At 36.5% G+C, this 27367-nt stretch overlaps 1 protein-coding gene across 13 annotated transcripts in view; it reads right to left on the reverse strand.

The window, feature by feature from the left end:
* RGS3 (regulator of G protein signaling 3) overlaps positions 1-27367 on the reverse strand; it is a 178109-nt gene that overhangs the window by 77127 nt on the left and 73615 nt on the right. For 12 of the 13 annotated variants that reach the window (XR_004232309.1, XM_031954640.1, XM_031954639.1 and 9 more), the window contains 3 exons: positions 26337-26420; positions 18453-18564; positions 8652-8695 (listed from right to left, as the gene is read on the reverse strand). Coding sequence is in view for 12 of the 13 variants with exons in the window: in XM_031954640.1 (XP_031810500.1) it covers positions 8652-8695; positions 18453-18564; positions 26337-26420 (240 nt within the window). In the remaining variant the exon portion in view is untranslated. Of the gene's footprint in view, positions 1-8651; positions 8696-18452; positions 18565-26336; positions 26421-26643; positions 26769-27367 lie in introns of those variants that run through there. The other variant, XM_031954650.1, reaches the window with a different exon arrangement.

Raw genomic sequence — 27367 nt, forward strand, 5'->3', positions numbered from 1 at the left:
GGAAGAGGAGTGGGAAAGCTCACTGATTCAGTGGCCAGCTGGCAAGTCCCTAGAAAAGGCTGGGGAAGGGGGAGAGGAGGGACAGCAGGGAGGAATGGCTTTTCAGTTCCCCAGAGAGAAAAGCTGTATAATGAGGTAGAGAGCAAATGTCAATGAGGTCATACCATGTGACAGGGAGCACAATGGAGAAGGCTGCTAGAGCAAAATCTGAAGAATAAAAGTGCTTGGGTATTTTGTACCAATGTCATGAAAGGCTAGCCCCACCCCAGCCCAACAGGGATCTTTCTTGGTTTCTGTGGAAGCCTGCTGTAATGAAAAGCCCAGAATCAGAAGCCAGATAGCCAGGATTCTACTCTCAGCCAACTATCTGTGTGACCTTAGGCAAATCAATGAACCTTTAAGAGCCTCCATTTCCTCACCCTCAACACAGATAATATCATCTAACTCACAGGTTGTTGTAAGGAATCTATGAAATCTACAGGAAAATATTATGTTGTAAATCATAAAGCACTATTCAAATAAGGTTATATTGTTATCACTATTATTTCATAGTTATGTTCTAATTACACTTTTCACAAGTTATATATTTCTTTATCCCATTTCCATGTCCCACAGCACAATGCTAAGCAATTTTGGACATAAGATGAAATCCAGACACAGGCAGCTGGGTTAGACAGAGGGCTCCTGAGGGCATTCATGTGATCCTGAATAGCAAGGTGTTGACCGTCTAGGGAAGAGCCAGTGTCAGAATCTGACATACAAAGCCTGTAAGTTAGTAACAAAAGTTACTAACATCACAGGGCCATGATTTCAGAAGCATAGATTCAAAGCTGAAAGACTCCTGCCACGTCATTAGTCCAATCTCTTCACTGAGAAAACTGAAGCCCAAACTGAGGCTCAAAGTCACACAGTGATAAGTAGCAGAGTTTGACTCTGATCCCAGGTCCTCAAGCATTTTTTCTACTTGTGCCATGAAAACAGATAACTGTTCAAAACTTCAGGCTAAAAAACTCCACTTGAGTGGAGGCAGCAGCAAAGTCTGGATGATATCTTTCTTCTCTAGTCCTGCCATTTGGGGTCCATAATAAGTAAGAGATGCTTCAAAAGAGTGATCTGGTTCAATACTCATGATCTAAGCAATCTAACCCATTAAAAGATAAATCCCAAATGTACCATTCACTTCACATCAAAAAACATTCAGTCATATCCCTAAGCAATATTAAATGTCTTAAAAGAACAAAAGAAAGAGAAACAAAATTTCTCCATTCCAGATTCAGGGAACTATATATCTTTAGCTTCTGGAGCAAGGCTCCCCCAGTGTAAAACAGTAGCAGAATGTAAGTATCAGTTAAGCTCCTACTGTCAACTGATACCCTGCCCTCTTAGGAACAAGGATAGACTCTGATGGCAACTGACTGGGAAGAAAACTTTTAAAATCTACAATGTAGATCCTAGGAAAAGAAGTTGGGAATCAGAGAAAAGGACAGAATCCTTCCTGTCTTTCACAGTATCCTGAACTGTCTTTAACAGTATCTTATACTGTCTTCTACAGTATCCTTCCCTGACTGGATGTGACCTAACACTTAACATGTGACCTCTCCCATTTCCCTCTTGAGAATTAGTGCTCCCTTCTTTAAAAATGGCCTGCCAGAATTTCATGCAACTCTTCAAAATCCATTAAGCTTTCATTTACTGGGCAGTGCTGATGTTCCTTACAGACTAGACCCTAAAGGGTAGCAGGAACTCAAATTATTTAAAAGAAAAATCAGTAGAATCTTAATAGGGTTAAGAACAAATGTAGTCACCTGGAGGGTTGTTTCATGTACAACTGCCCTCTAGCAACAAGTACTTGGCAGTTCCTTTTTTAGGGATGATATTGGATAAACATTTCCTGGTCTCTCACAATAAGAATGAGTTTTATCCATTCTCTTGAACTTAATCAAAATGTATGTTCCAGTACTTGGAATGTAAACTATTAATTCAGGGAAACTATAAACTACTATTGCTCAGTGCTATGTTAATATGGTCTCCTCCTTCAGATCCCACCTTCCAGGTCCACTCCTTGAAAGTGCTATTTCTTCTGGTAAAGTCAAACCTGGAACATTAATTGAATTAAGTAATGTCCCCAATTCAAAATAATTCCAATACAATACAGTTCACTGTTACATTGGCTTTGACAGATAATATGACCAAATAATAAATGCATAAAGTTAAATCCTGTTATGACACATTTAGCCTATGATCTTAATCCAGCTACTGACACTAGCTTTGTAAAGAAGTTCCACTATATTCCTAAAGACATATGCAAAGGATTAGCCTTGCTCCCTTTGAATTTGACAGGTTTAGTTTTTTTTTTAAAGTATGTTCTGCATTTTTCAAAAACAAGAGAAAATTCATAGAATTTTCCCTGGCTCAGGAGAAAAAGCTGCATTTTGAGTCTTAATGAAAGGCCAAACATCCATCTCAATATGTGGGCCTTTCAAGCATAGCCATTCACAACTAGTTCAATTCATTGCTTAGATAAGAGAAATTAGAAAAATCTGAAAAGTCTCCAATCCCACTCTAACCCCACTGTTCCCAGATACAGGGGGACTCTTATCCCACAGAAAATGGGACAAGTGGTACTTGGTTGCAAAGCCTGGCAGGGGAGAATCTGAATTTAATTCTGCTCTCAAGGACTCTTTTCTTCTGATGTACCATCATAATCAAATATAATTTACTGAGATCCTAAAAATAGGCTAGAAATCATGCCATCAGGGAAGAAAAGTGAAGAATATATAAGAAAACAAATAAGAAAGGAGGAATTTATCACTATATATATATATATATATATATATATATATATATATCTCAAAAGGTCAAAAATCCATAAGCTATTTAATGCAAAAGAAAAGCTATGGATATGAAAAAAATCTTTGCATTAAATATCTCTAAAGGTCAGACATCCAAAATCTATGGGAAATTGAAACATATTTGAAATATGAAGGACAATTTTCTAATATACAAGTATACAAGTAGGTCTAGAATATGATCAAAATGTTCTCAAAAGAAGAAATACAAACTATTAATAACCATTTGAAAAATTGTTCAAAATAACGAATAAAAATGCAAATTAGGGTCAGTCTGAATATTATCTCACAACCATCAAATTAACAAATATGGGAAACAATAAGAAAATTCATTATTAAAGTGGCTATGAAAAGACAGAATGCTACTTTACTGCTAGCAGGTTAGAATAAATTCACCTTATCTGGAAAACTATTTGGAATATGCCAGAAAAAATATCAAATTAATCATTTCTTTGATGCACAGATTGCACTCTGGGACTATACTCCAAGAAGTTCTATCTATCCAACAAAAATAAAAAACAAAAAAAAATCATTCATAATATAGTTTTGTTATTACTACAAAATGGAAACAAAGTATGTATCCAATGACTTAGCAATATCTGAGCAAGAGCATGTGAATATAATGAAAAAGTACTAAAAATAAATTTCAAAGGGTGGGTAAAATGTGGATAATTATCTCTCTTTTAAAAATTGGAGGGTTTTGGACTATATGCTCAAAAATAATTCAGTAATAAAATGTAACATACAAGAAAAGAGGCATAGTTTCCAGAAATAAGGAGACAATAGTTCCCCTGTTCTCTGCTCAGTCAAGCAGGAATAGTAAGAATTGAAGGAAAACAAACAAACTAAACAGAAGGCTAGAAAAAAAGTTTACTGAAAGTAATTTTTTTTTAATTTTAGAAATTTAGAAAAAGCAAGTATGTAAAAAATTAGAAAACATGGAATAACATGTTACAAAGTAAACAAAAACTCTTTAACTTACAAGACTAGTTAAAGCAAGAATTCTTAATCTAGAGTCTGCATTTGTTTTTTAAATATTTTAACTATTATAATTTGTTCTTTTGTAATTCTATGTATTTAATTTTATGCATTTAAACAGAAGTATGTACATCTTAGAAAAGAAAGCACATAAAGGATTCTATATAGTAAAAATGGGGTTCCTTCCTTTCAAAACACTCATCAGTGACAAATAAACTGGGAATAAAGTTTAAAAAAATACACCTGCTCCAAAGGCAATATCATGATATTGTAGTGAATGCAAAATTTTTCCAAATCATTTCCTTGGTGAAAAAGGAATACTGATAAAAGAAAGATATTTTGTTGGGCCCACTGCAGTCTCCAACTACAAACAATAGATTCTATTGTTTGGAATTCTGAAGGTGGCAACAGCTTTGGTTGCCAGTATGTGTAATGAAACAATCAAATTGCAATTATTAAATACTGAAGAGCACATGGTGCTAAGGGGACATCACCCTTTTACCATTAGATAAAATGGTCAGTCACCAGGATTTCTCCCAGGTGTTCTATACTTGGGACTGTCTGCGTTTCCTCAAAAACATGTTTTCCTGGAAACCTTCTCAATGAGATCAGAGATAAAGAAAGGAAGTTCATTATCATCACTATTATTCAATATGGTATTAGAAATGCTAGAATTGAGACTAAGAGAACATTACATATTACATAATAGCAACGTTGTGATGATGACCAACTGTAAAGACTTAGCTATTCTCACTGAAACAATGGTCCAATTCAAAAGGACCCATGACTAAAAAAAAAAAAAAAAAAAAAAAAAGTTATGCACCTCCAGAGACAGAACTAATGAACTCTGAGTGCACATTGCAGATTTTTTCACTTACTTTCTCTTGTTTTTATATGTGGTTTTTTTTGTAACATGGTTAATATAGAAATATGTTTTACATGATTTCACATATATAAGTGATATAATACTGCTTGCCTTCTCAAATAGAAAGAGAGAGAAAAGGGAAAGGAAAAAATTTGGAATTCACAATTTTAAAAAATGAATGTTAAAAACAATTTCAGCCTAACTCGAATTAGGACCTAATTCCTTTTAGAATTAGCTCACCAATCAATGCATAGTTTCTCTCCTAGAATAAGGCCATTTTTTCCCCCTATCAAATATGATAGAAATCTGCTTTCTACCAAATCATCATCAGGGAGCAATTACTCTTTGTTTCCAAGGGCTCAGAAGGCTTCATATTCTCAAGTTAATAAAGCATTGGCTTTACAAACCTATAAATACTTCAAATTCTATGCCCATTTTACATGTGAGAAAAGTGAGGCTCAGGGGTGGTTTGTAAAACCTTGGCACCAAGTTACACAACGAACAAATGGTGAAACCAGGATTTAAGCTCCCAATTCTGGTTTTCTAACTCCACCGGCAGTGTTTTCCTCACTCTTTACTTTGAGCACATTTTATCACTTTGGTAGTCAGAGTAATTCATCTTTATGGACAACTCGTTGTTGAGAAATTTCAGTTATGCCCTACTCTTTGTGACCCCATTTGGGGTATTCCTGGGAAAAATACTGATATGGTTTGCCTTTCCTTCTTCAATTCGTTTTACAGATGAGCAAACTGAGACAAAAGAGAGTTAGTTACCTGCCCATGGTAAATGTCTGCGGTCAGATTTGAACTAGTGAAGATGCTCAGCTCGGTACTCTAGTCATTGTGCCACCTAGCCCCCCTTTAATTTAGTCTAATTCTCTCTTGTTCTTCTGTCTTCCATAAAAAGGAGACAACTGAGACTGAGGACATAGAGACTAGCTCTTTAGCATTCTATACAATCAAACAATTTCAGGCAGAAGGGACCTTAGAAAGTATCTGGTCTAATGCTCATTCACCAGTGAAGAAACTAAGGCCCAGAGAGGGAAAGGAGCACCCAGGGTCACAATATTAAATAGGAGATAAAGTAAAAATAATGCTTCCCAGTTCTTACTTTTCACAGTCTTTCTAACATATCCTAAACTTCATCAGTTCTTTCCACAATTGCTTAAGAGTGACCCATTTTTAATAATAAGCAAATGAGACAACGTGTTTTAAACCAGAACAACATATAGTCATTGTATATTGTCCCAGGGGGTTAGTCTTATGGCTGGTACTTGTCAGAGACCAAAACTTTCTTTCAGCCTTCCTGCAATCTGAAGCACTGTCAGTTTTGAGGTTTTTTTGTTTTTGTTTGTTTGAGGGAAGGGAAAGGGTTTTTTGTTTTTTGTTTTTTCTATCTTGTTGCCATGGCTCTGCAGGTTACCAGTAGTGATATATTAAAAAAAAGTACTAACCTTACTCTCAGTTGGAACCCAAAATCCAACCACAGCTCCTCTGGCCAACTTCAATGAATGTATATGTATTACGGTCAACTAAAGTTGGGCATAAAATTTTGCTTATTTCCTGGGCTTGTGATGGCTAAAAAATATTTCTCCAATAGGTCAAGACACAGGTACCTAAAGCACATTCAGGAGACTTCAACACACAATTTCTTGACTAGTAACAACTATCTTTGCCTCATACTAAACATAAGTAGAATCTAATCATTTATTTCCATAATGGAAAAACATAAAACTTCCAGTTTCTTCTACAAAAAATTAATCAATAAGCACTTAATTAGTACCTACTATATGCCAGGCACTATACTAATGTAGATTCAAAGAAAAAACAATACTACCCTCAAGAATCTCATATTCTAACAGAGAAAACAATGTATACATAATATATTAATATAATTACCAACATCAATTATGTTTGTAATATATACAATATTATATTAATAACAATATAATTTGCATATTATGTGTAGTATTTTATAATATATAGTACATAATGTACAAACACACAGAAAATACACACAAAGTAGATTACAAGGTAACCTTAAAGGAGAAGACACTGGCAGCATATTTATTACAAGAGGGTAGAGAAAAGGAGGGCAATCCCTTAATTGTCACTCTATGATAATATGTATGGCCACTTAAAACTACTATATGGGCTCATTTGTAGGACTCTCAATGTAATTCACTTAATGGAAACTCTTCCTGGAAAATCCCGAGCAAGAGAGAGGTGTGTGTGTGTGTGTGTGTGTGTGTGTGTGTGTGTGTCTTTCCCTCCCTCCCTCTTCCCTTTCACTCCCCCCTCCAAGTTCTCTCCCCTCCTTTTTCTCCTTTCCTCTTTCTCTTTTCCTTCCCATCATTCTACCCTTCCCCTTTATTATAATTACTATTCCATTAAGAGAAAAGAGATTATTTTTCAGTCATTACAAAATTTCCATCCCTAATCCTTCTGTATCAGATCAGCAAAAATGCTTTCTGTACATCAGTGAAGAGAAAGGCCCAAAACTAATATGCACTCATCAATCATTACCAGAGTGGCAGGCTACAGGCCCCTAGAGATCAATGACCCAAGAAAAAGTGTTTTTCTTTGTGAAAAACAAATTGAGTCCAGCAGAATGGAATTTTGCTGACTATTAAAGAAATTAAGAGTCTCTGTCCAGATGCTATCCAGGAGACTTGGAATCACAGAATCATAGAGCTGGAAGGAACCTTGAGAGGTCATCTAATCAAATCTTCTAACTTCAAAACAAAGTAATTCTCTAAATCACCCAGGAAGAATGGTTATCTTGAAGCTCTCCAGGGAAAGATTCTACACCCTCCCTTCACCGTTCTATTTTAATGCTATTACCAAGCCATTAAAGAAATACTCCCTTTGGTATGACCCAAATCTCTCCTTTTTCACGTTAAGAACATTTCCTCTTAGAATCACAGATGTTAAAGCTCAAAGGCACAGTTAGAAGTAAAAGGCATGATGCAAAGAATGCCACTGGACTGGGAGTCAGGAAGATACGAGTTAAAATCCTGACTCAGAAACTAGCTATGTGACCCTGTTCAAGTCATTTAACCTCTCTCAGCCTCAGTTTCTTTGTCTATAAAATGGGGATAATAATAGCATCTACCTTATAGGGCTGTTGTCAGAATCAAATGAAACAACATACAAAAAGTACTTTGTACACCACAAGGCACTACATTAAAGCTAGCTATAATAATAGTTATTACTTACTATCATTGTTATTATCATCTTTAAAGGGACCTTGGAAATTATCTAGTTGAAGCCCTTTCTTTTACAGAAACAGAAAATGACACCAAGAGAAGTGAAATTATTTGTTCAGTTATACATGCTTGATAGAAGCCAGAACTATCCAATTAACTAAAAACTAAAAACAATATAAATCAAGTCCAATAAATCAAGTATTTATTAAGCACTTACTATATACTTGGCATTATTCTGTCCTTATATCTGAACACCATTAGACTTTTGAAAAAATTTGACATCTATTATTATTTTATCCTATTATCACTTCTACTAGGAAGACAAAGACAAAGATTATTATGCCTTTCTTTAAAAGAAAAAAAAAAAACAAAAACTGAGACCACAGAGATTAAACATCTTACTCGTTCTTTTTATGTTTCCAAAGTGCTCTTCACTCTGCCTTTGAGTTAGTGGAACTTTTACAAGTTAAAAAAACAAACCCAAAAGCTCCAAAAAGGGAGAGACTTGTCTGTGAATGTCACAAAGGTAGGTCACACTGGATTTAAACTCCTATCTCTTGTTCTACATTTAGTTCCTTTTCCACTGAACCATATTGCCTCACAAACATGCTATGGTAGCAGAACTGATGGGTCTGACTAAGATTCTGCAAATCAAAGGCACAGGCCATCCCACCATCATTGAAGAATAAAGGGCACTACTGACATGTACCTGTTGCTCAAGAGAATGACCCCAAATAAAAAAATACTTACCTCTGCCAAATAGAGTACACAGAATTTCAAGTCTTCTGACAAACCTTTAGAGAGAAAAAAGAAAAAACCCTATGTTAGATGCCACTTAAAGATGCTACTATTTTTTCTTAAGGCAACAACATCCCACAGCCTACAATGGGCAGTATTCTCCTTGTGTGCCTATGGTATATATAACTTTCAGTTGTTTAGATTTTCAGAGGAATAGCACTATGAGCGCCAAATGAACTACACCACAACATGCATTACCCACACCCCCTAAAACTAAAATGACATAATTTGGTCAAAGAAGAAAAATCAAAGGAGATTATAAGTAGAAGAGGAAAAAAGAAACAGAAAAGGCAACTACAGAGAGCAGAGAATGGCTATTAAGACATCCAACTGTAAGGGTCTGACTTAAAAAATTAAATAACAGACAAGATAAATTAAAGATCATAAATGAACTCTTTGGAGACACAGGAACACATATGCCAGACTTGAGAGTACCCCATTAGGACTACAGAGTTAAAATGGAATCCAAGAAAAGGACAGCTGACATAGTGGAGCATGTCAAGGTGGCAACAGGCCTGGCCAAGGGAGAGAGGGTGTCCTGAATTCAAAAAGTCCTCTTCTTTTGACAAAAATAATTCTAGAGAATGGAGGGGCATAAATTTTTAGGGGAGGGTTAAAATGCCATTTGAGAACATCTAATTCCTTTCATTCTGATTCAATTTTAACAACTTTCTGAACTGTCATTCAGATTTCCTGAATGTGCTGGCCCACAGAAAAGAAATGTCTTATGAAGAACATTATTCACAATTTGTAGAGATACACCCAACTATAAATTAGTGAGCTATCTTTCAACTGACTCTCACGGAAAAATGATTCAAAAACCTTTAATAAGTCTGTATTTGGAATAGGATCCAAGACCCTTTATAATCTGGTCCCTAGATGCTTATAGGAACTCTTAATTCCATGCAGACTGATCTCTTCACTCTCCTGGGGTGGTCTTCCTACCTTTGCTTCATCTTTTCTTTGTACATTGTGTCTCTTCTCTATCAAAATCTAATCACCCTTCAAAATCCAATTCAAATCTAACTTCTGTGAAACCTTTCCTAATCATTTTGCCCACCATCTATTGTTCTTTCTTGTAAAATACCATGACACTCATCTCACACATAAGTTTCCCTGGGTTTTTTTATTTTATTTTAATATGTTTTTGCCTTTATGTCTCCAACTGGACACAATCAGACAATAGTCATCTTGAGGGCAGGGACTATGTCTTGTCTTTCCTTTTCATCACTAAATCTAACACAGGGAGAGAAAATATGGTATAATGGAAAGGGCACCAGCTTTGAGTCAGGAGTCAGTGAACTTTGAGTTTGAACCTGTGTTCAAACACCACATCAGATGCTTACTATGTAAAGATATGCAAATCACAACTTTTAAGGACCTTATTTTCTTCTACTGTAATGCAAAGACAATAATACTTACAAACAGTTGTTAAGGGGGAAACTTTTAAGATCTTAAAAGTGCTTTTATATAAATAAGTTGTACATTAGTATTATATAACAGTTAGACAAAAGGATTTTTAAAAACTTATTAAAGAGGATGACTTGTCTGTTACCCTCACCCCAGGAGAATACCCAAGGAGGTGATCCTAGCCTAGCCTTTGAAAGTCCCAATCTTGGAAGGAGACAGAGAAATGGGCAAAGTAATAGATGCTACACCTCAGAGATTCCCAGAGGTTGGAACTTGAGCCAAGTTCCCAGGCTTGAGCCCCTTCTCCCCCCTAAGCATACATATACCCCCCCATGGGTGGAGCCCCAAAGAAACAGCTGGAAATTTCCCAGCCCTGTCCTAAGAGAATAGAAGCTCCATTCAAAGAAGCAACACTGGGGGAGGGGGAACAGAAAAAGTGGGGGCAGGGAAACATGGGTCAGCTCAGTCAGGCCTTAGAGACAGGAACACAGTGCATTGTGAGACAGACTTGCTCTAGCAACTGGTGTAGAGCACTGCAGAGACAGGAAACGTCACAATGGCTCTCTGAGAACCGGAGATGTCTCAATTGTTAGAGTCAGTCCTCCGCCTGTTCCCATTACAGCACTGCTCAGTCACTCAGAAGTCCAGGAGAAAGTGCTTGCCAAGTGAGACAGAAAGGTTGGACAAATGCTAGTGAAGACCAAAGTAACAAATGGTTCAAAGGTCAACCGAGCCCCATCTGCTTTTAACTCTCCTGAAGATTCCCCCTTAAAGTAGTCAATCTGAAAGAGCAAGTGCCTCCAGATAGCCAGTAGGGCTAAGTGTATTTAGCAGAAAAACAATTAGCCAAATATCTTCACTAAAACCTTTGGTCACTGGATTTCCTTTCCCTCTCACCCCTCCCTTCTAGTAGAAGGAAAAGCTCCATCTTAACAGCAAGGAGACGGTGTGGTATTCATCATCTTCACTGTATAGTGTTAAATATTTTTAAAACAGATGAATAATTTGACCTTGTAATCCCAACGACTGGACTAATACACCAAAGAGGTAAAATCAAGACCTTTCATATAAAACAAGATAGGAGCAGCACCAAGGTGCCCACTGATGAGGGAATGGCTGAACAAATTATGGCATACAAATGTAATAAATTTTGCACAGGAAGCAATTTCAAAGATGAGAAAGTCAAAAGAAACAGAAAAACTGCTATGTATGAAGTGATGAAGAGGGAAAAAAAAAGTAGAACCAGAAGAATATCCACAATGAAATAAAAATGTCAATACAAGTCAATTAAACTCAGATTTCTTTTAAAGACCAATCCTAAAACCCAGAAAACAGATACTGGAACACATTTTCCCCATCTTGGGGAAGAGACTTGTAATTACGGAAACAAATATTTTATTTGCCACCTATGGCAGTTATTTTATTAACTGTTTTTCTTTGTTCCAAAAGAGGATTCTATGGAAGGAAATATATTGGCAAATGACCATGAGGACAAAAACATTTCCTTTTATGTTTGAATCCCCAGCTCTGAACTTGGTGCCTGGCACAAAATTAGTGAATATTTGTTGAATTGAATTTAAAATGAACTAAGGCAAAATGAAGTTAGGAGAGCAACTTATAGGGTAACAACAATATGTTAAAGAAAAGTGACTTTGGAAGACTTAAGGACTCTAATCAATGCAATCAATGATCAACCACAACTCCCAAGGAGATAAGATTACTATTTGCTCTCTAACTTGAGAGGACCAAGATGCTAACTCAGACAAAGCCAAAGTAGAAATGTTTTGTTTGACTATGTATATTTGTAACAAGGGCTTTCTTTTTCTTTTTTAAGGGAGGGAACAGGTTGCAAAGGTAAGAGGGAATGGGGACAGAATATAAAAAAAAAAAAAAAAGAGGGTCTGAGGCACCTTTAGAAATGCAGAGAATGGAAAGAAGGTCAGAAAACACAAAGCAAAACAAGAGGTATGAAATATCTACAGTTTCAAATACAATTCTCTTCTGTTCTACCACGTACATGCAACTGACCATTTTATTTGGTGCTCATTGCAAAATAAATTGTGCAAATAGAGCAAAAAATAGTACAAAATAAAACATTTTTTAAAACATGAACTGAACTGGAAAAAAGAGATGAAAGAAAAAATCTAGTTTTGAGCAATATTAAATCAAGGAACAATTCTACCAATGTTTGTTTTTGCCTGAATGATACCGCAACAGTTCTGTATTAGGAAATTATCTCCCAAGTCTCTGCAGGGTACACTAACAGTTCCTGGGGTGAAATGGAGCAAGGTTGAAATGAGAGCCTGGTTCATGATTATCCTTCTTGATTTTCAGGAAATGAGGTGAGTGGAGTTCCTAGTGTCTCTGGACTTATTGCACCAGTCTCAGGAGATGTAAAGAGGGAGGGGCAATGATATTGACCAAAGACTGGACAGCAACATGAGAAATATAACTATTAAGTGCTACATAAATGTTTAGTATCATCAAGTCATTTCCTCCGCTTTTAACTACTCCCTATCCCTCTAAGAGGCACTATTCTAGTGTTTGATAAATGAAAGACTAAAGTGGGGTAGGATTTTTTTGTCCAAACACAATCATGTTAAGATCTAATCTACTGTGTGCGAGCATGCACATGTGTGCACAAACACACCACACTTCATGCTCTAAAATACTCAATAAAAGTTGTTTATTCCTCCAGCTTCATACTATAGATTGACAAATTTACTTCTGAATCAAGCACCCCCTAAACCTTACCTCTACCTACCCTCACCTATAGGAAAAGGAAGTGGTCTCTAACCAAAAAAAGAAGTTACACATGCAAAGGTCACTTGAATTTACTTAGAATAGTGAAGGAAATGAAACCTCTCTCAGAAGGTGTTTCTTCTATCATGAATGTGTGAAACCTTTTGGCCTCTCTCTTTCACCCACAATACTTATGGGGTATATAATTGCCAGATATTCCACTGATAGTTTTTATAACTAACACCTTTCACACTCAGCCTGAACCCCAAGTTTAGCCCTAAAGATTAAAAAGAACATTAAGCAGCTACCACTGAATTTACATTGGCCCACTCAGGTTTTACAAAATAAATCCCTTTTAAAGAGAGATTGTCATAGAAGTGAACCAAGTTGAAACTTCCATCTACAACCTCCACCCCTGTCCTAGTGCAGGTCTGACCAATTTTTAAATAATTCCACTCCTACATGCTATCAGGCTAAAAGGATGGGAATAGGGCTGGGAGATAAAGTATGTCAAATGGGTTCAGCTCTGTAACCTACAAACAAAATTTATACCACTATGATACATTCTTGAAATCCAGAAATTCCAGTTGTAGGATTGAGTTTCTTGAAATTAATGATTGTCATACTTCTATTAAACCAAGCTCCCACAGTGGTCATTACTTGCTCTTTGAACAACAGAACGCCCAATTACAATAAAAGAAACTCCAATTCCTTTCTTCTCTTCTCCTTCTAGGACTACATGGACTCCAAAGAAAGGGATTAAAGGCCTGGGACTAGAGAGTTCTCTGCATTTTTTCAATGGTTAATTGTGTCCCTCTCAGCTCTGGGGTGTGCATGATATATCAAAAACAGTTTGCCATTCTGTCTTATGATATCCAAATCTTATTCTGCAGTAAGGATCAACACCTAGTTAGAAACTACTAAGACAACTGATAATTGCCCTGTATTGCAGATGGATTCTTTTACAATTCCAATTCAATGTCTACTTAATAAACAATTATTACACCATATCAAAAACAAAAAGTATGAAAAGACCACTAACAAAAATTAAGTTAAAGCAATTCTTAGAGCTATTTTGTCCAATTATATGACAATAAATTTAACAATTTAAGTGAAATGGAAGAATACTTACAAAAATATAAACTGCCCAGATTAACAGAAGAGGAAATAGAATATCTAAATAAACTTACTTTAGAAAAACAAATTGAAAAGGCCATAAATGAGATTCCTAAGGAAAAAAAATCAGGACCAGATAGATTTACAAGTGAATTCTACCAAACATTTAAAGATCAACTAATTACATTAGTAAATAAATTATTTGGAATAATAGTCAAAGAAGGAATAATACCAAATTCCTTTTATGAAACAAATATGATGCTGCTACCTAAACCAGGAAAAACAAAAACAGAAAAAGAAAATTATAGATCAATTTTACTAATGAATACTAATGCAAAAATCCGAAATAAAATACTGGCTAAAAGTCTATGTCAATATAGCACAAAGATTATACATTGTGACCAAGTGGGATTTTAAACCAGTAATGCAGGTTTGGTTCAATATAAGGAAAACTATTAACATAATTCATTATACTAATAATCAAATCAAAAAAATCATATGATTACATCAAGAGTCAGAAAAGGCTTTTGACAAAATACAATACTCATTCCTATTACAAACATAGATATAAGTGGATTTTTCCTTAAAATGACAAGCTGCATCTATATAAAACCATCAGCAAGCATGGATAAAATTAGAAGCCTCTCTAATAAGAGTGAAACAAGGTTGCCTATTATCACCAATACTATTCAGTTTTGTACTAAAAATGCTAGCCTAGCATCAAGAGAAAATAAATTGAAGGAATCAGAATAAGCAATGAAAACAGTAAGATCATCTCTTTTTGCAGGCAAGATGAAATATACTTAGAAAATAGAAATACAAAAAAAAAAAACTAAAATTAGACCTAGTCATTATCAAATTTAAAGTGTTTTATAAAGTTTGTTGTTATGTACCAACATTCAAATGCATTTGTGAATTCCCTGATGTGGGTACACCCTCTGATGACACAGAATAAAATCTATTTTGGGCAAAAAAAAAAAAAAAAGAAAATAGAAATACAACTAAAATGTTAATTGAAAAAATTTATCTGAGCAAAGTCTCAGGATATAAAATAAAACTTATTTAAATCATCACCATTTCTATATATCAATGACAAAAAGCCCTTCAAGAAGAAATAAGAGATATTTCATTTAAAATAACCATAGACAATATAAAATACCTGGGAGTAAAGCAGTACCAGATCTTAAACTGTATCATAAAGTGGTAATTATCAAAACTATCTGGTACTGGCAAAGAAATAGAATGGTATACAATATATAAGAATAAATGATAATAGTGACTTTGCTACTTTGATAAACACAAAGATGTAAGCTTTTTGGAACTATTTGGTTTAAAAATTGCTGGGAAACTGGAAAGCAGTTTAGCAAAAACCAGGAATAGACTGATATCTTATAACATTTATCAAGACATGGTTAAAATGATACATGAGTTAGATATAAAGGGAGATTAAGCAAATTAGAAGAGCATGAAATCTACTACCTATCAAATTTATGGATAAGAAAAAAATTTATGAATAAATAAAAGACAGACCTTGTGGGAAGTAAAAAGGATAACTCCAATTACATTAAATTAAAAAGATTTTATATAAATAAAACCAATGTAGCCAAGATTAAAAAGGAAACCAGAAAATTGAGGGAGTAGGGGGAATTTATAGTCAGTTTCTCAGATAAAGATCTTATATCTAAAATATATAGAGAACTATGCCAAATTTACAAGAATATGAGTCACTCCCCAATTAATATAATAGTCAAAGAATATGAACAGTTTTTGGAAGAAATCAAAAGTCATATACAGTTATATTTTTAAAATGCTCTAAATCAGAAATGTAGAGAAATATAAATTAAAACAACTTTGAATTGTCATCTCACATCTATTAAGCTGGCTAAAATGATAAATGCTGGAGGGGATATGGAAAAATTAGGATACTAATACACTGTTGGTGGAATTGTGAACTGATTTAATCACTTTGGAGACCAATTTGGAATTACGTTATAAAACTGCACAGACTCTGACCCAGCAATAACTATTAGATCTGTTTTCTAAGGTAATGAGAGAAAAAGGAAGATAACCTATATGTTTCAAAATATTTGCAGTAGCTCTCTTTGTGGTAGCAAAGAACAGGAAATGAGAAGATATCCATAAATTGGGAAGTGGTTGTATAAGTTGTAGTATATGATTGTAATGGAATACTGATGATGTTGTTTGTCCTTCATTCTTTAAGAGGACCATGGCACCAGGGAGGTGATCCAATGGCTGTGTTTGTGAACTGGATTTCAGGGAGGGAAGGCTGGGCAAGGTGGCCAGCCTCACTTTTCCCTCTGGAGGAGCCATCTGGGTCCAGTGTCAAGATATAGATCAAGACAACTGGAGATGGCCTCTTCGCATGCTCTGAGAAACAATGAGCAGATTGGTTTTAGAAAAACATGGAAAGATTTGCATGAAATAGTGCAGAGTGAAACAAGCAAAACCAAGAAAATACTGTATACTGTAGCACTAATATTATTCAGAGAGTAACTGTGAATGACTAGGTTATTTTGAATATTATCAACTTTTATCATAATTTGAGTATAAACATATGATTATTCAAATCAACTGTGAAGGACTTATGAAAGAAAATGCTTCCCCTCCAAAGAAAGAACTGTTATGTGCCAAATACATTTTGTATGGTTCTACATATATATATATCCAAATCAAATACTGGTCTTCTCTAGTGTGGGGTTGAAGGGAGATAATTCAGAACTCAAAAGGTAACAAAAAATAGATAAAAACAATTTTTAAAACCTATTATAGGGGCAGCCAAGTGGCACAGTAGATAAGAGCATTGACCCTAAAGTAAGGATGATCTGAGTTCAAATCTAGCTCAAACACTTGACACTAGCTGTGTGACTCTGGGCAAGTCACAAACACAACTGCCTCATTAAACAACAACAACAATTGTACTATGTCTGAATTTAATGACAATCTTAAATGAGTAGGCAAAGACTAGTCCTACCATTAGTTTGGGAAACTATTTGTGCCAAAGTTTTCTTCTTCCTAATGTAGAGACCAGAAAAGAAACTGGTTTCCCCAAGAAAGAAATGGGATGGGGTAAAGTAAGGATACAAGAAAATGTGTAGAGCTTTGCTAGGAGAAGAAACTCTCTGGCTTTAGATAATTAGTTCTTGAATAACTGAGAGGACTCTATGAAAGATTCTTACAATCTGTGAGCAAATATTAGTGTCGTAGTGTCATAATACTTTACAAAGTAATCAAATAAGGAAAAAATGTCTAAAAGTGAATGAAGCTGGTGACTTTTCACAGCCTTCCCTCACTTAAATCCAATTCACTCGCATGTCATGGCATCACCTCCCTGATATCACAGTGTATCTATGTCTTAGAAATCAATAAAGCTAAAAGTTCCTTGGCCAAGACAGCACCTATATTTGATTATTTAGAATTTGGGAGAATGAATGAAGTGATAGGAATTGTGGCCAAGAAAGGGGGGGGGAATGTCTATTCCAGATACAATCAACTTTTCCCTCAGTTAAATCTCAAAGATTAAAAGAAAACTACATTATATTCTTCAAGGTACACCAAAAGCAGTGATAGGCACTACCTAGATGCCTGGGACAATAGGCAGAAAAAAATCAAGGAAAGAAGAAAGACTACTTTCTTTCAAAGAAATATAAGTAGATTTTCCACACATTGACTATATAGCTAAGGAGCAAAAAAAAAAAAATCTCAATCAACAACTACACAAGATGAGCTAACAAATATCCAGCTCCAGCAACAGCCATCAAAACAAAATTATTTTCACTTGGTAATATTTTCCTTCCATCTCTTGGCACTCTTATACAAACAAGTTTGTTGGTTTTGGGTGATTTATTTTTCTTTTAAATAATTTGAAAGAGGAAATCAAGCCTCTTTACAGCAGAGACCTCAGGTGCCAAACTAAACTCAAAAGATATTCCCAGCTGGATCCAAGTTCCCAGATTATAGAAGGATATGATGGAAAGGTTGAACTTAATACCCATTTCACAGCCTCACACACTCACATCTCATTCCCCTCTTTCTCTGTTTCTCTCTCCCCGCCTTTAACTCTCTGTCTCCTCCATTTCTTCCTTTTCTCCACCCCTCCCCCGTCTATGGATCTTGAGACATGTCCACAGGAGAACAAGCCAGTTTCTTTTCCCTCTCTTCTTCTCTCCTATAGTCCTCCTCTCATTAGAAACCACTAACAAAACAAAACTCTAGGAAAGGTGGGGCAGAGTAGGTAGATGGGCAGGTATAAAGGGAAGCTCATGTAGAACAAAATGAAATGATGAACCGATCAGTTTGAGAATTGTAAACTGCACTATTGACAATTACCAGTGTGTACTAGGAAGACAGACCCAAGTGGCCCAAACTATTAAGTGGGCCAAACTAAATTTTGTATTCATTGGTGCAACTATGCTTCCTGGGAGAAGAAAAAGAGAAAAAAAAGTAGAGGACTTCTCCCACACTTACCTTCCTGCAGTTTTATACTCTGGAGGTACAGTGGATTTCTCAGGACATTGCATCGTCCTGGCTCATCCTCCTTAGTGAAGAGCAACAGATCAGAATACACAAATAATGTCACCTGAGCAAGAAAAAAAAAATCACACAGGATAAGATGAAGAACTGTGGAAAGCACTTGCCAATAAGCAAAATCTCAGAAGGCCTTCTCAGTTACGAGGACAGGGACTGAGTCTTATATAAATTTTGTATACCTTCAGTACCTCATACAGTATTCTACCTACACAGCAGGCATTTCATGTGGCTGACTGAATTACTAACTTGTTGAATAGACGAGTGAATAAAAGTCATAATCTGACTTACTAGATTTTTTCATCTGATTGAACAAAGGAGGAAGGTACAATTTCTTCAGCACTGTTACAAACTACTAACTATGAGATCATTATCCCTCTTCTCAATCCCTGGCCCACTAATTATGATACCATGGACAACATACAGGTCTCTGATTCCTCTAATACCTCAAAGCATAAAACAGGGAAACTTCCCCTAATTCCAGGCCTTTTACCAGGTCATTTCTTCTATTCTGATAACCATGTCCACTGCCATGACAACCAAACTCCTCCAGCTGAGTGACAGAATATCAGAACTCCTACATTAAAGGAGCTTTACTATTATCTATTGTTTTCATCTATGCCATCTAGAGCTAATCTAGAAGTCTCTCAGACAAATTTTAACTAGCATTCATTCAAAAACACTTCTAGAAAAGCAATGGTATTCATCTGCTACATGTGTGTATCTCTTTTCAATCTGCGACACTCTTTCATATATATCATCTCATTTGATTTTCCAATAACCCTGTAGGAAAAGGCAGAAGAGAGAGTATTAGCTCTGTTTTTACAGACAATGAAACAGAAGTTCAAGGAGGTCATCCAGCTATGTCTCCAGAGATCTGGAACCCCCAGGACTATCCAGAACTGGTACAGTATACTTTCCACTATCCTAGGTCTCTGGTTGCCATTTCAATTATTTACAATCTAACAAAAACATGCATGTCACTTATATAGTTTCTTTTTGTAATGTTCACTTCAAAAATCAGCCCTCAAATTACATCACAATTAAACTGACTCAGCAATGTATTTATTTGATGGTTCTGTCTTATTAATCATTTTTGAAAGATTTAATTTCCTATTTCCACATTCTGAAAGTCATTCTAACCAGCCACATGCAAGATTAAACTGCATATGACCTTTTCTTCTTTGGCCAAAAGCAACAAAATGTTAACTAACCTAAGATCCTGGAATGAAAGCATTACTCAACATTGTGTGATGATACTCTGCCCCTCTAGTACTTGAACTAGAGACTCTTCTAGGAACGCTAAAAACTGTAGGACTTACTCTCAATTATTGGTGCTTAAGAGACACATGAGCTGGTGTTAATATTATCTTAAACATATTATTTTATAAATTTTATAGTTTATAATATTATATTGGATCTTATTACAATTATCCAGAGGTCAGTGTTATCATCCTTAATTTAAAGATGGGGAAACTGAGGCTTGGTGAGGGTAAGTGGCTGCCCAGGGTCACACAGTCAATAGCAAATCTAAATCTAGACCACAGGATTTTTGACTCTTGGATATTGTGTTATCAGGATCCTTCTGTTTGTCCTAATCATTTTCGCTAACATCCTAGTTCTCTACCATCTTAATCTTTACTTTTTTACTTTTACTTCTTAATCTTTTTTTGTTGGAATCCTAGTGTTAACTTGAAACAAGGTGATAACTCAAGGGAGAGAGAGATGTTAGAATCCTAGTGTTAACTCAATGGAATTGATACAATGCTTGTGTTCACACCTTTACTCATTGGAGTTCACACATTTGGGAGATTTCAGGGTTTAGTATGATATAACCAAATTCACACCTCCCTTAATCCCTCCCTCCGAGGGGCAGAGTCAACCTTTGGGAGATCATATATATATAAGTTCTTAGAGCAGATGAGTTACTTTGAAACATCAACAAAAGTTGGAGAGGAGCACTCTGGGAGATTGAGAGCCAGGAGCACTCTAGGAGATACAGAAGCCCAGAAGCCCACTCTCAGAAGCGAAGACAGAATCATTCCATCTTTGTGCTGGCTGGAGGCTGAAGGGAGCAGAGGCAAAGGGCTAGCTGCAAGAACTCTTGGAACCAAGCAGAGAGATAGGCCTCCAAGAAAAACTAACCGGGCTATTTTGGAAGGAGAAAATAAACGTTTGAACTTTTATCACCTGGCTACATTTGGGTGATTATTACTTTTAACTGAAACTAAGGCTGCCTCCAGAAAACCTCCCCAAGAAACCTGCTCCCAAAGAAAAACATTATATTTTAAAGAAGAAAAACACCACATTTTTTGTCCTGTTCTCCTTAGGCTGTCTAGTGATAGCTACAAGCCCCCCTTCTCAGAATAATGTTCATTGCCTGCATTCATAATTGGAAGAAATGCTAAATTTCAGTAAGAAACTAGTAAAAGTAACTGGGATTATATCCCAAAGAGATTATAAAGAAGGGAAAGGGACCTGTATGTGCACGAATGTTTGTGGCAGCCCTTTTTGTAGTGGCTAAAAACTGGAAACTGAATGGATGTCCACCAGTTGGAGAATGGCTGAATAAATTGTGGTATATTAATATTATGGAATATTACTGTTCTGTAAGAAATGACCAACAGGATGATTTCAGAAAGGCCTGGAGAGACTTACACGAACTGATGCTGAGTGAAATGAGCAGGACCAGGAGATCATTATATACTTCAACAACAATACTATATGATGACCAGTTCTGATGGACCAGGCCATCCTCAGCAACGAGATCAACCAAATCATTTCTAATGGAGCAGTAATGAACTGAACCAGCTATGCCCAGAAAAAGAACTCTGGGAGATGACTAAAAACCATTTTCTAATGGAGCAGTAATGAACTGAACCAGCTATGCCCAGAAAAAGAACTCTGGGAGATGACTAAAAACCATTACATTGAATTCCCAATCCCTATATTTATGCACACCTGCATTTTTGATTTCCTTCACAAGCTAATTGTACAATATTTCAGAGTCTGATTCTTTTTCTACAGCAAAATAACGTTTTGGTCAGGTATACTTATTGTGTATCTAATTTATATTTTAATATATTTAACATCTACTGGTCATCCTGCCATCTAGGGGAGGGGGGGAGGGGTAAGAGGTGAAAAATTGGAACAAGAGGTTTGGCAATTGTTAATGCTGTAAAGTTACCCATGCATATATCCTGTAAATAAAAGGCTATTAAATTTAAAAAAAAAAAAGAAAAAAATAAAAGAAACTAGTAAAAGTAAACATTTCATTTCTACTCCTTCCAAGTTCACAGACCCACTATGAATCTATTCATAGGTGCTTCTGGACCATGAATTCAAGGTTAAAACCTGATCTGTAGCCATCTTTTTTACTATTGAAAGACAGAGCTTGGACTTAAACCCAGGTTTTCTAATTCAAGTGTTTACATCTATACCATCCTATCTCTGTTCAACCTAGCAGCAGCAGCCAAAAAATCACATGATTATAGCCTTTTGTAAGGCTATAACATGTAAGGTTATGGTGGCAGAGGAAGTAGAAAAAATGATGAATATCATGAGTGAAGGAGGAGTATGAAAAGACAAGAAAACACACATGAATATAAAAAAGGATTTAGGATGAGAGGTGGGGTGGAAGCAAGAGGTTAAGTTCCTTACATTTGAAGGTTTTTTCTGTTTTCTTTTTCCCCTGAGGCAACACAACTAGGAAATGTTAAGTGTCTGAGGCTGGATTTGAACTCAGGTTCTCCTGATTTCAGGGCTGGTGCTCTATCCACTGCTCCACCTAGTTTCTCAGGTTAGTTATATTTGAAAAAAAAATCCAACACACACACACACACACACACACACACTCACACACTCACTCTCTCTCTCTCTCTCTCACTCACTCCTTTCTCTCTCCTATCAATCCAAGCCACAAATAGATAGCAGTGACTGATGGGTAGGATTGAAACACCTTCTGCAAGCCAAAAAAGTCATGGAAGTGCAGAAGTGGACAGCAAATGGGGAAAAGACAGCAGGGAGATGAAGAAAGCTCAAAATTAGTTTATGAACTCTCCAGAGCCTCAAATTGGAAAAACATGGTTTTAAGAAAATTGTTAAAACAGGAATCACAGTGTAGTCTAGACAGGAAATGATTAAGGACTGAATAAAGAATTTCCCCAAAGGTCAGGTCAGGGAAAAGGACAGAGCTGGCAAAAGTCTAGATATGGTGACAGAGAATGAAATAGTAGAAAGAGTCCAAACAGTTCCTTAATCTCACTTTCATCTGGCTAGTCTTGGTTGAAACCCCACCAAGGGGCCTCTGAAAAAAAGATCCAGGAAGAGACATAACAGAACTAACTTCAACCAAGCAAACTCTAGTATCCACCTCTAAGGAACATTAAGGAACACAACCCTGCAACTTTTAAATAAGTCTCAACAAGTTCTCCTTTCCCAAGGATCACAATGAGCTACAATTTCTTGTTTTCCCCCACCACTATTTCATCAAGAAAACATCTATTTACCTAATAAATAACTACAATTTTGTAAAGGAATGCTCCCAAAGCTTAGGGGTACACCCAGAATATCCCAACCTTCTCCTTGACCTTCACTACAAATCCATCATCTAAAAATTTATCTTAACTTTTTCTCAAGTCGTTTTTATTTTTGATTTTTCAACTTCTCCAATTAATAAGCTCCATATATTTCCTACTTTCAATTTTAAGCATATACTTTTTTCTTTTATATCTCAGTTAATCTTTTACAGGGGCCTTAATAACTCAGCATTTTTTTTTAAATTATTTTTAAAAATGACATTGGCAATGGAGTGAGAAGCTCTCAGTATATCCACAGTCTTTGAAAGTATGTTAAATTGACAGAAATCCTTAACAAAGAAATTGCCATAAAAGTAATGAGACTGGCAGTGTAGTCCAAAAAGTAATGACATGAGAACCAAAAGGCTGAGGTTCTCATCTCTAACATTAGCTCACTGTATAACCCTGCTTTTCCCTTCTCTGAGTCTCAATTTCCATATCTGTAAAATGAAAAGGTTAGACTTGATTCTGAACAAAAAAAGACAACAACAATAAAATGCTCTAATTCCACAGAGATGAGGATAAGGATGGGACCAAGGGCACCACCATTCTTCCAGTTTCCTAGGCTCACAATATTAGTATCATCCCTGACTCTCACCCCTATACATTCAATTCATTAGCAAATCTTTTTGCTTACAGAAAACATCTTTTTTGGGTCAAGCTAGGTGGTGCAATGGATAGAGCACCAGCCCTGAAGTCAGGAGGACCTGAGTTCAAATCTGATCTCAGACACATGACACTTCCCAGCTGTGTGACCCTGGGCAAGTCACTTAACCCAATTGCCTCAAGGGGAAAAAAAACTTTCTCTTCTGACACTCTCATCACTTTGGTGCAGGGCTGGACTATTGCACAAAACCTGCTGGTGGGTCTGCCAGGACCTAGTTTCTCTCTTCTCTAGCCCATCCTAACTCAGCTGCCCAGGTGATCATCCTAAAACTCAGGGCTGATTGTGTCACTCTCCAACTCACTGAGCTCCAACATCTCTCTACCGCTTCCAGAAGCAAAAATGAACTCTTCTGCTTAGTACTGAAACACTTCCTAGCTCCTCAATCTTTTTCAGCTTCACTTCCCTCCTCCTATAAAGCATTGCATCTTATAGGCCTGTCTCTACACCTCTGCACTGTTTGTGCCCCAGGACCAAATACTCTCCTTCTTCATCTTGGCCTCTTAAGAGTTCTCCGGCCTTCTGCAAAAGGCCCTTCTTGCTCTCCCAAGATGCTGCTGCCTTGCCCTCTGTGGCTGCCTTCCATCTACTCTACATATATCTACTTATGTACATATATGTACATATATACATATATACAATATATATCATATATTACATATACATATAAGTAGGTAGAGACCTACTTATTTATGTGCTATTTGCCCCAACAAAATGTGAGCTCCTCAGCAGCAGAGACTTTTGGCATCCCTTTGTGGTACATAATAAGATCTTAATAAAAGCTTATTAACAGACTAAAGGCCTGAACCTGAGATTTTTTTTTTTTTTTTGGTATAAGGAATTACAAGATGAAAATGACTCCTTTTATCAATTCAAGTCAGCAGCTCCTCTGTAACTTATGGTCTCAGTTGCTTAGAGTGGAAGTGTCCAACAGCTCTGTCCCCAAACCAGACTAAAATGTGAGCAAGCTGGAATCCTCATGTTGGCTTCTATTTGAGTTTGACACCACTGGCCTAGAGAACTGAGAAGTTAAGTGAGTTGCTCAGGATCACATAGCTAGCCAATTATGTCTCAGGGACGGGACTTGAACTCAGATTTTCCTAGCTTCAAGACCAGCTCTTTTTCTACTGATTCTATATACAGCTTATATATTCCAATAAATGCTCTCCTTCAAAGTAATTACCCAGAAGTTGGAGAAAAATGTACACTTAGTACAATGACACAGCCAATTTTTTTCAAATATTTCTATACTCTTGCTTTGGATACTGTAAGTTTGTCACACCTCATTTTTAAAACTAAGATAGACTGCTTGTCTTCTCAGGGAAGGGGGACTAAAAGAAAGGGAGGGCAAAAAATGTGAAACTCAGAATCTTGTGAAAAATGAATTTTCTATACACATAATTTGGAAAAAAAAAGTCATTTAAAAAACTAAAATAATACAACCCATTCTAATCTGACATTATTCACTAAAGTCAGCTCCAAATGAATTTTAAAAACACAGAATATTAGAAATGGTAAGTACTTTAGAGATTATCTAGTTCAATGCCCAGTTTTATCTAGTCCATTTTCATCATTTTTAAAATGAGGAAACTGAAGCCTTAGCTTAAGACCATTTCCAAAAATCAAATCTATAGTCAAAGATTTTTTCACTGAAGGCATTCAAAATAGTGTTTTTCAGACCATAAAAGCCATTCCTAAAGAGCAGTGCCCAAAATGTTCTAATGAAATTCATCACTGGGATGAATATTTTCCAAAATGGTAAATCCGAGAGGAGCAGCATTCATTTGAATGAATAGGCTATTTCGTTTTGTTTTTTTTCTTAATCTATTTTTACCTGAATGACACCAAAGGAAATACACAGAATAATAGCCTCCCTTCACAAAAGAAAGTATGGCTAAAGTCCATCTCTAATTCCAGGAATGAAAACCTAATTGGTCCAGCAGCAAAGTCAAGCTCAAGATTTAATGCATGATGTAATAGCGCCAGAGTAGCTCAAAGGCTAGATGAATCCCAGATTCACTGGTAAATAGACACAAAACTTCCAACTCCCAGAAAAACTCTCTTCTGGTAGCCAAGATCAAGTTTAGCTTGATCTTGAGGCTAAAATGGAACAAGATCCTGGAAATGAAACTTGCTATGCCCAATAGCATTCTAGGGATTTCCCTTTTAGAAAATTATCACAAATTGTGTTAGCTGGAAGTGATCCTGAAAATTGTGTAAAACAAGTAGAAATAACTGTTCAGCTATGGAGGATGAGATGGACAAGCCAGTGTTGTGAATTTTATCTTGGCAGAACTAGAGCCCAACAGAAGTCAGAGTCTACAAATATAGAGCAGATTCTAGATTTGTGTAATATGGACAAGAGAAGCCTAGATAACCATTCTCTACCTAAGCTAAAAACTCCATTTCACTTAATTGATAACGCCGATTTCTCCCTCCTCCCAAACTTCTCAACAGAGTCAGTCTCAGTTTGTCCTCTTTTCTCCGTCTATGGAGGTACCCCAAGTCTAGCAATGATGAGGGGGACAACCAGGCACCTCAATGGTTTACAAGAGCAATTGAGAACTCACTTAAGTACCTTACCTTGGAAGTTTTGTTTCTCCCCTCATAAAGCATAAGCTCCTCAGCCAGCAGCAGAGTCCGAGCTGTGTTACAGAGATCTAGAGGCTGAAAACAAAGTAGAGTTTGAACTCACAGGGTAGGGATGAAGAATCCCAATGGGGACTGGGGGAGAAGGGAACCCCAGAGTCAGGCTGCCCCATGGGGGCCTGGGAAAGATATGAGCCAGCTAAACCACCTGGAGACTCAATTCTTATCAGGAGGAGAGCTTGCTAACCGGTTGGCTGGAACAGAAATGGGGAGAAACCACCCACTTGTGCTCAACACTTACACAGCCCCACAGCCTCAAAAGAGAGGAAAAAATATAACCACCGTCCTCATGGGAAGCAGCCTGACAGACAGCCCAGAGCCAACTCTAATGAGGCTGCTTTCTTTGGGCAGGAAGCAAAACCACACAGTGTGGGTCCTTTCGAGGTCCAGCCCCCTCCTATAAGCCTGCCCGCTGCTTTGCCAGAGACACCATCAATGGCTTCATGCCACACACAGTCCTACCCTCTTCACCCCATACAGGGAGAATTACAATGAGGATCTCTCTGGGAGTCAGATTAGCTCCTTCCACAAACTGACTGCTGGCAGTGTGTAATACCTACTGGGTTCTTTTATCCTCACATCTCCTGATCACAAACCAACAGATTCTTACTCCACTAGTTACTAGCTTTCATCCAAGAAGCCCTTTCTTGTACCCCCTGCACTTTCTTGATCAAACTGATTGATTCTCACAGGACTTTCCAGAGCATCTCAGCCCTCTAGGTCAATGCATCACTGTGCTAACTATACTCCCGCCGCCCCCCATGTCTCCTCTTAAGTTCTCTTCTTTATTCAGCCCAAATGAAGCTACATATGATAGTGACAATATATGTACTCATACTCATATAGCAATATTTATTGAGGTTTATCAATAGATGCTTAGTACTGGAGTGAGATTCTTAAAGAAAAACATAGTTTAACCCTAACATATTTATACCTTCCAGTTTAAAACAGATACGTCAGTATAT

The sequence above is a fragment of the Sarcophilus harrisii genome, chromosome 2 (assembly GCF_902635505.1).
Source record: "Sarcophilus harrisii chromosome 2, mSarHar1.11, whole genome shotgun sequence".
Lineage (NCBI taxonomy): Eukaryota > Metazoa > Chordata > Mammalia > Dasyuromorphia > Dasyuridae > Sarcophilus > Sarcophilus harrisii.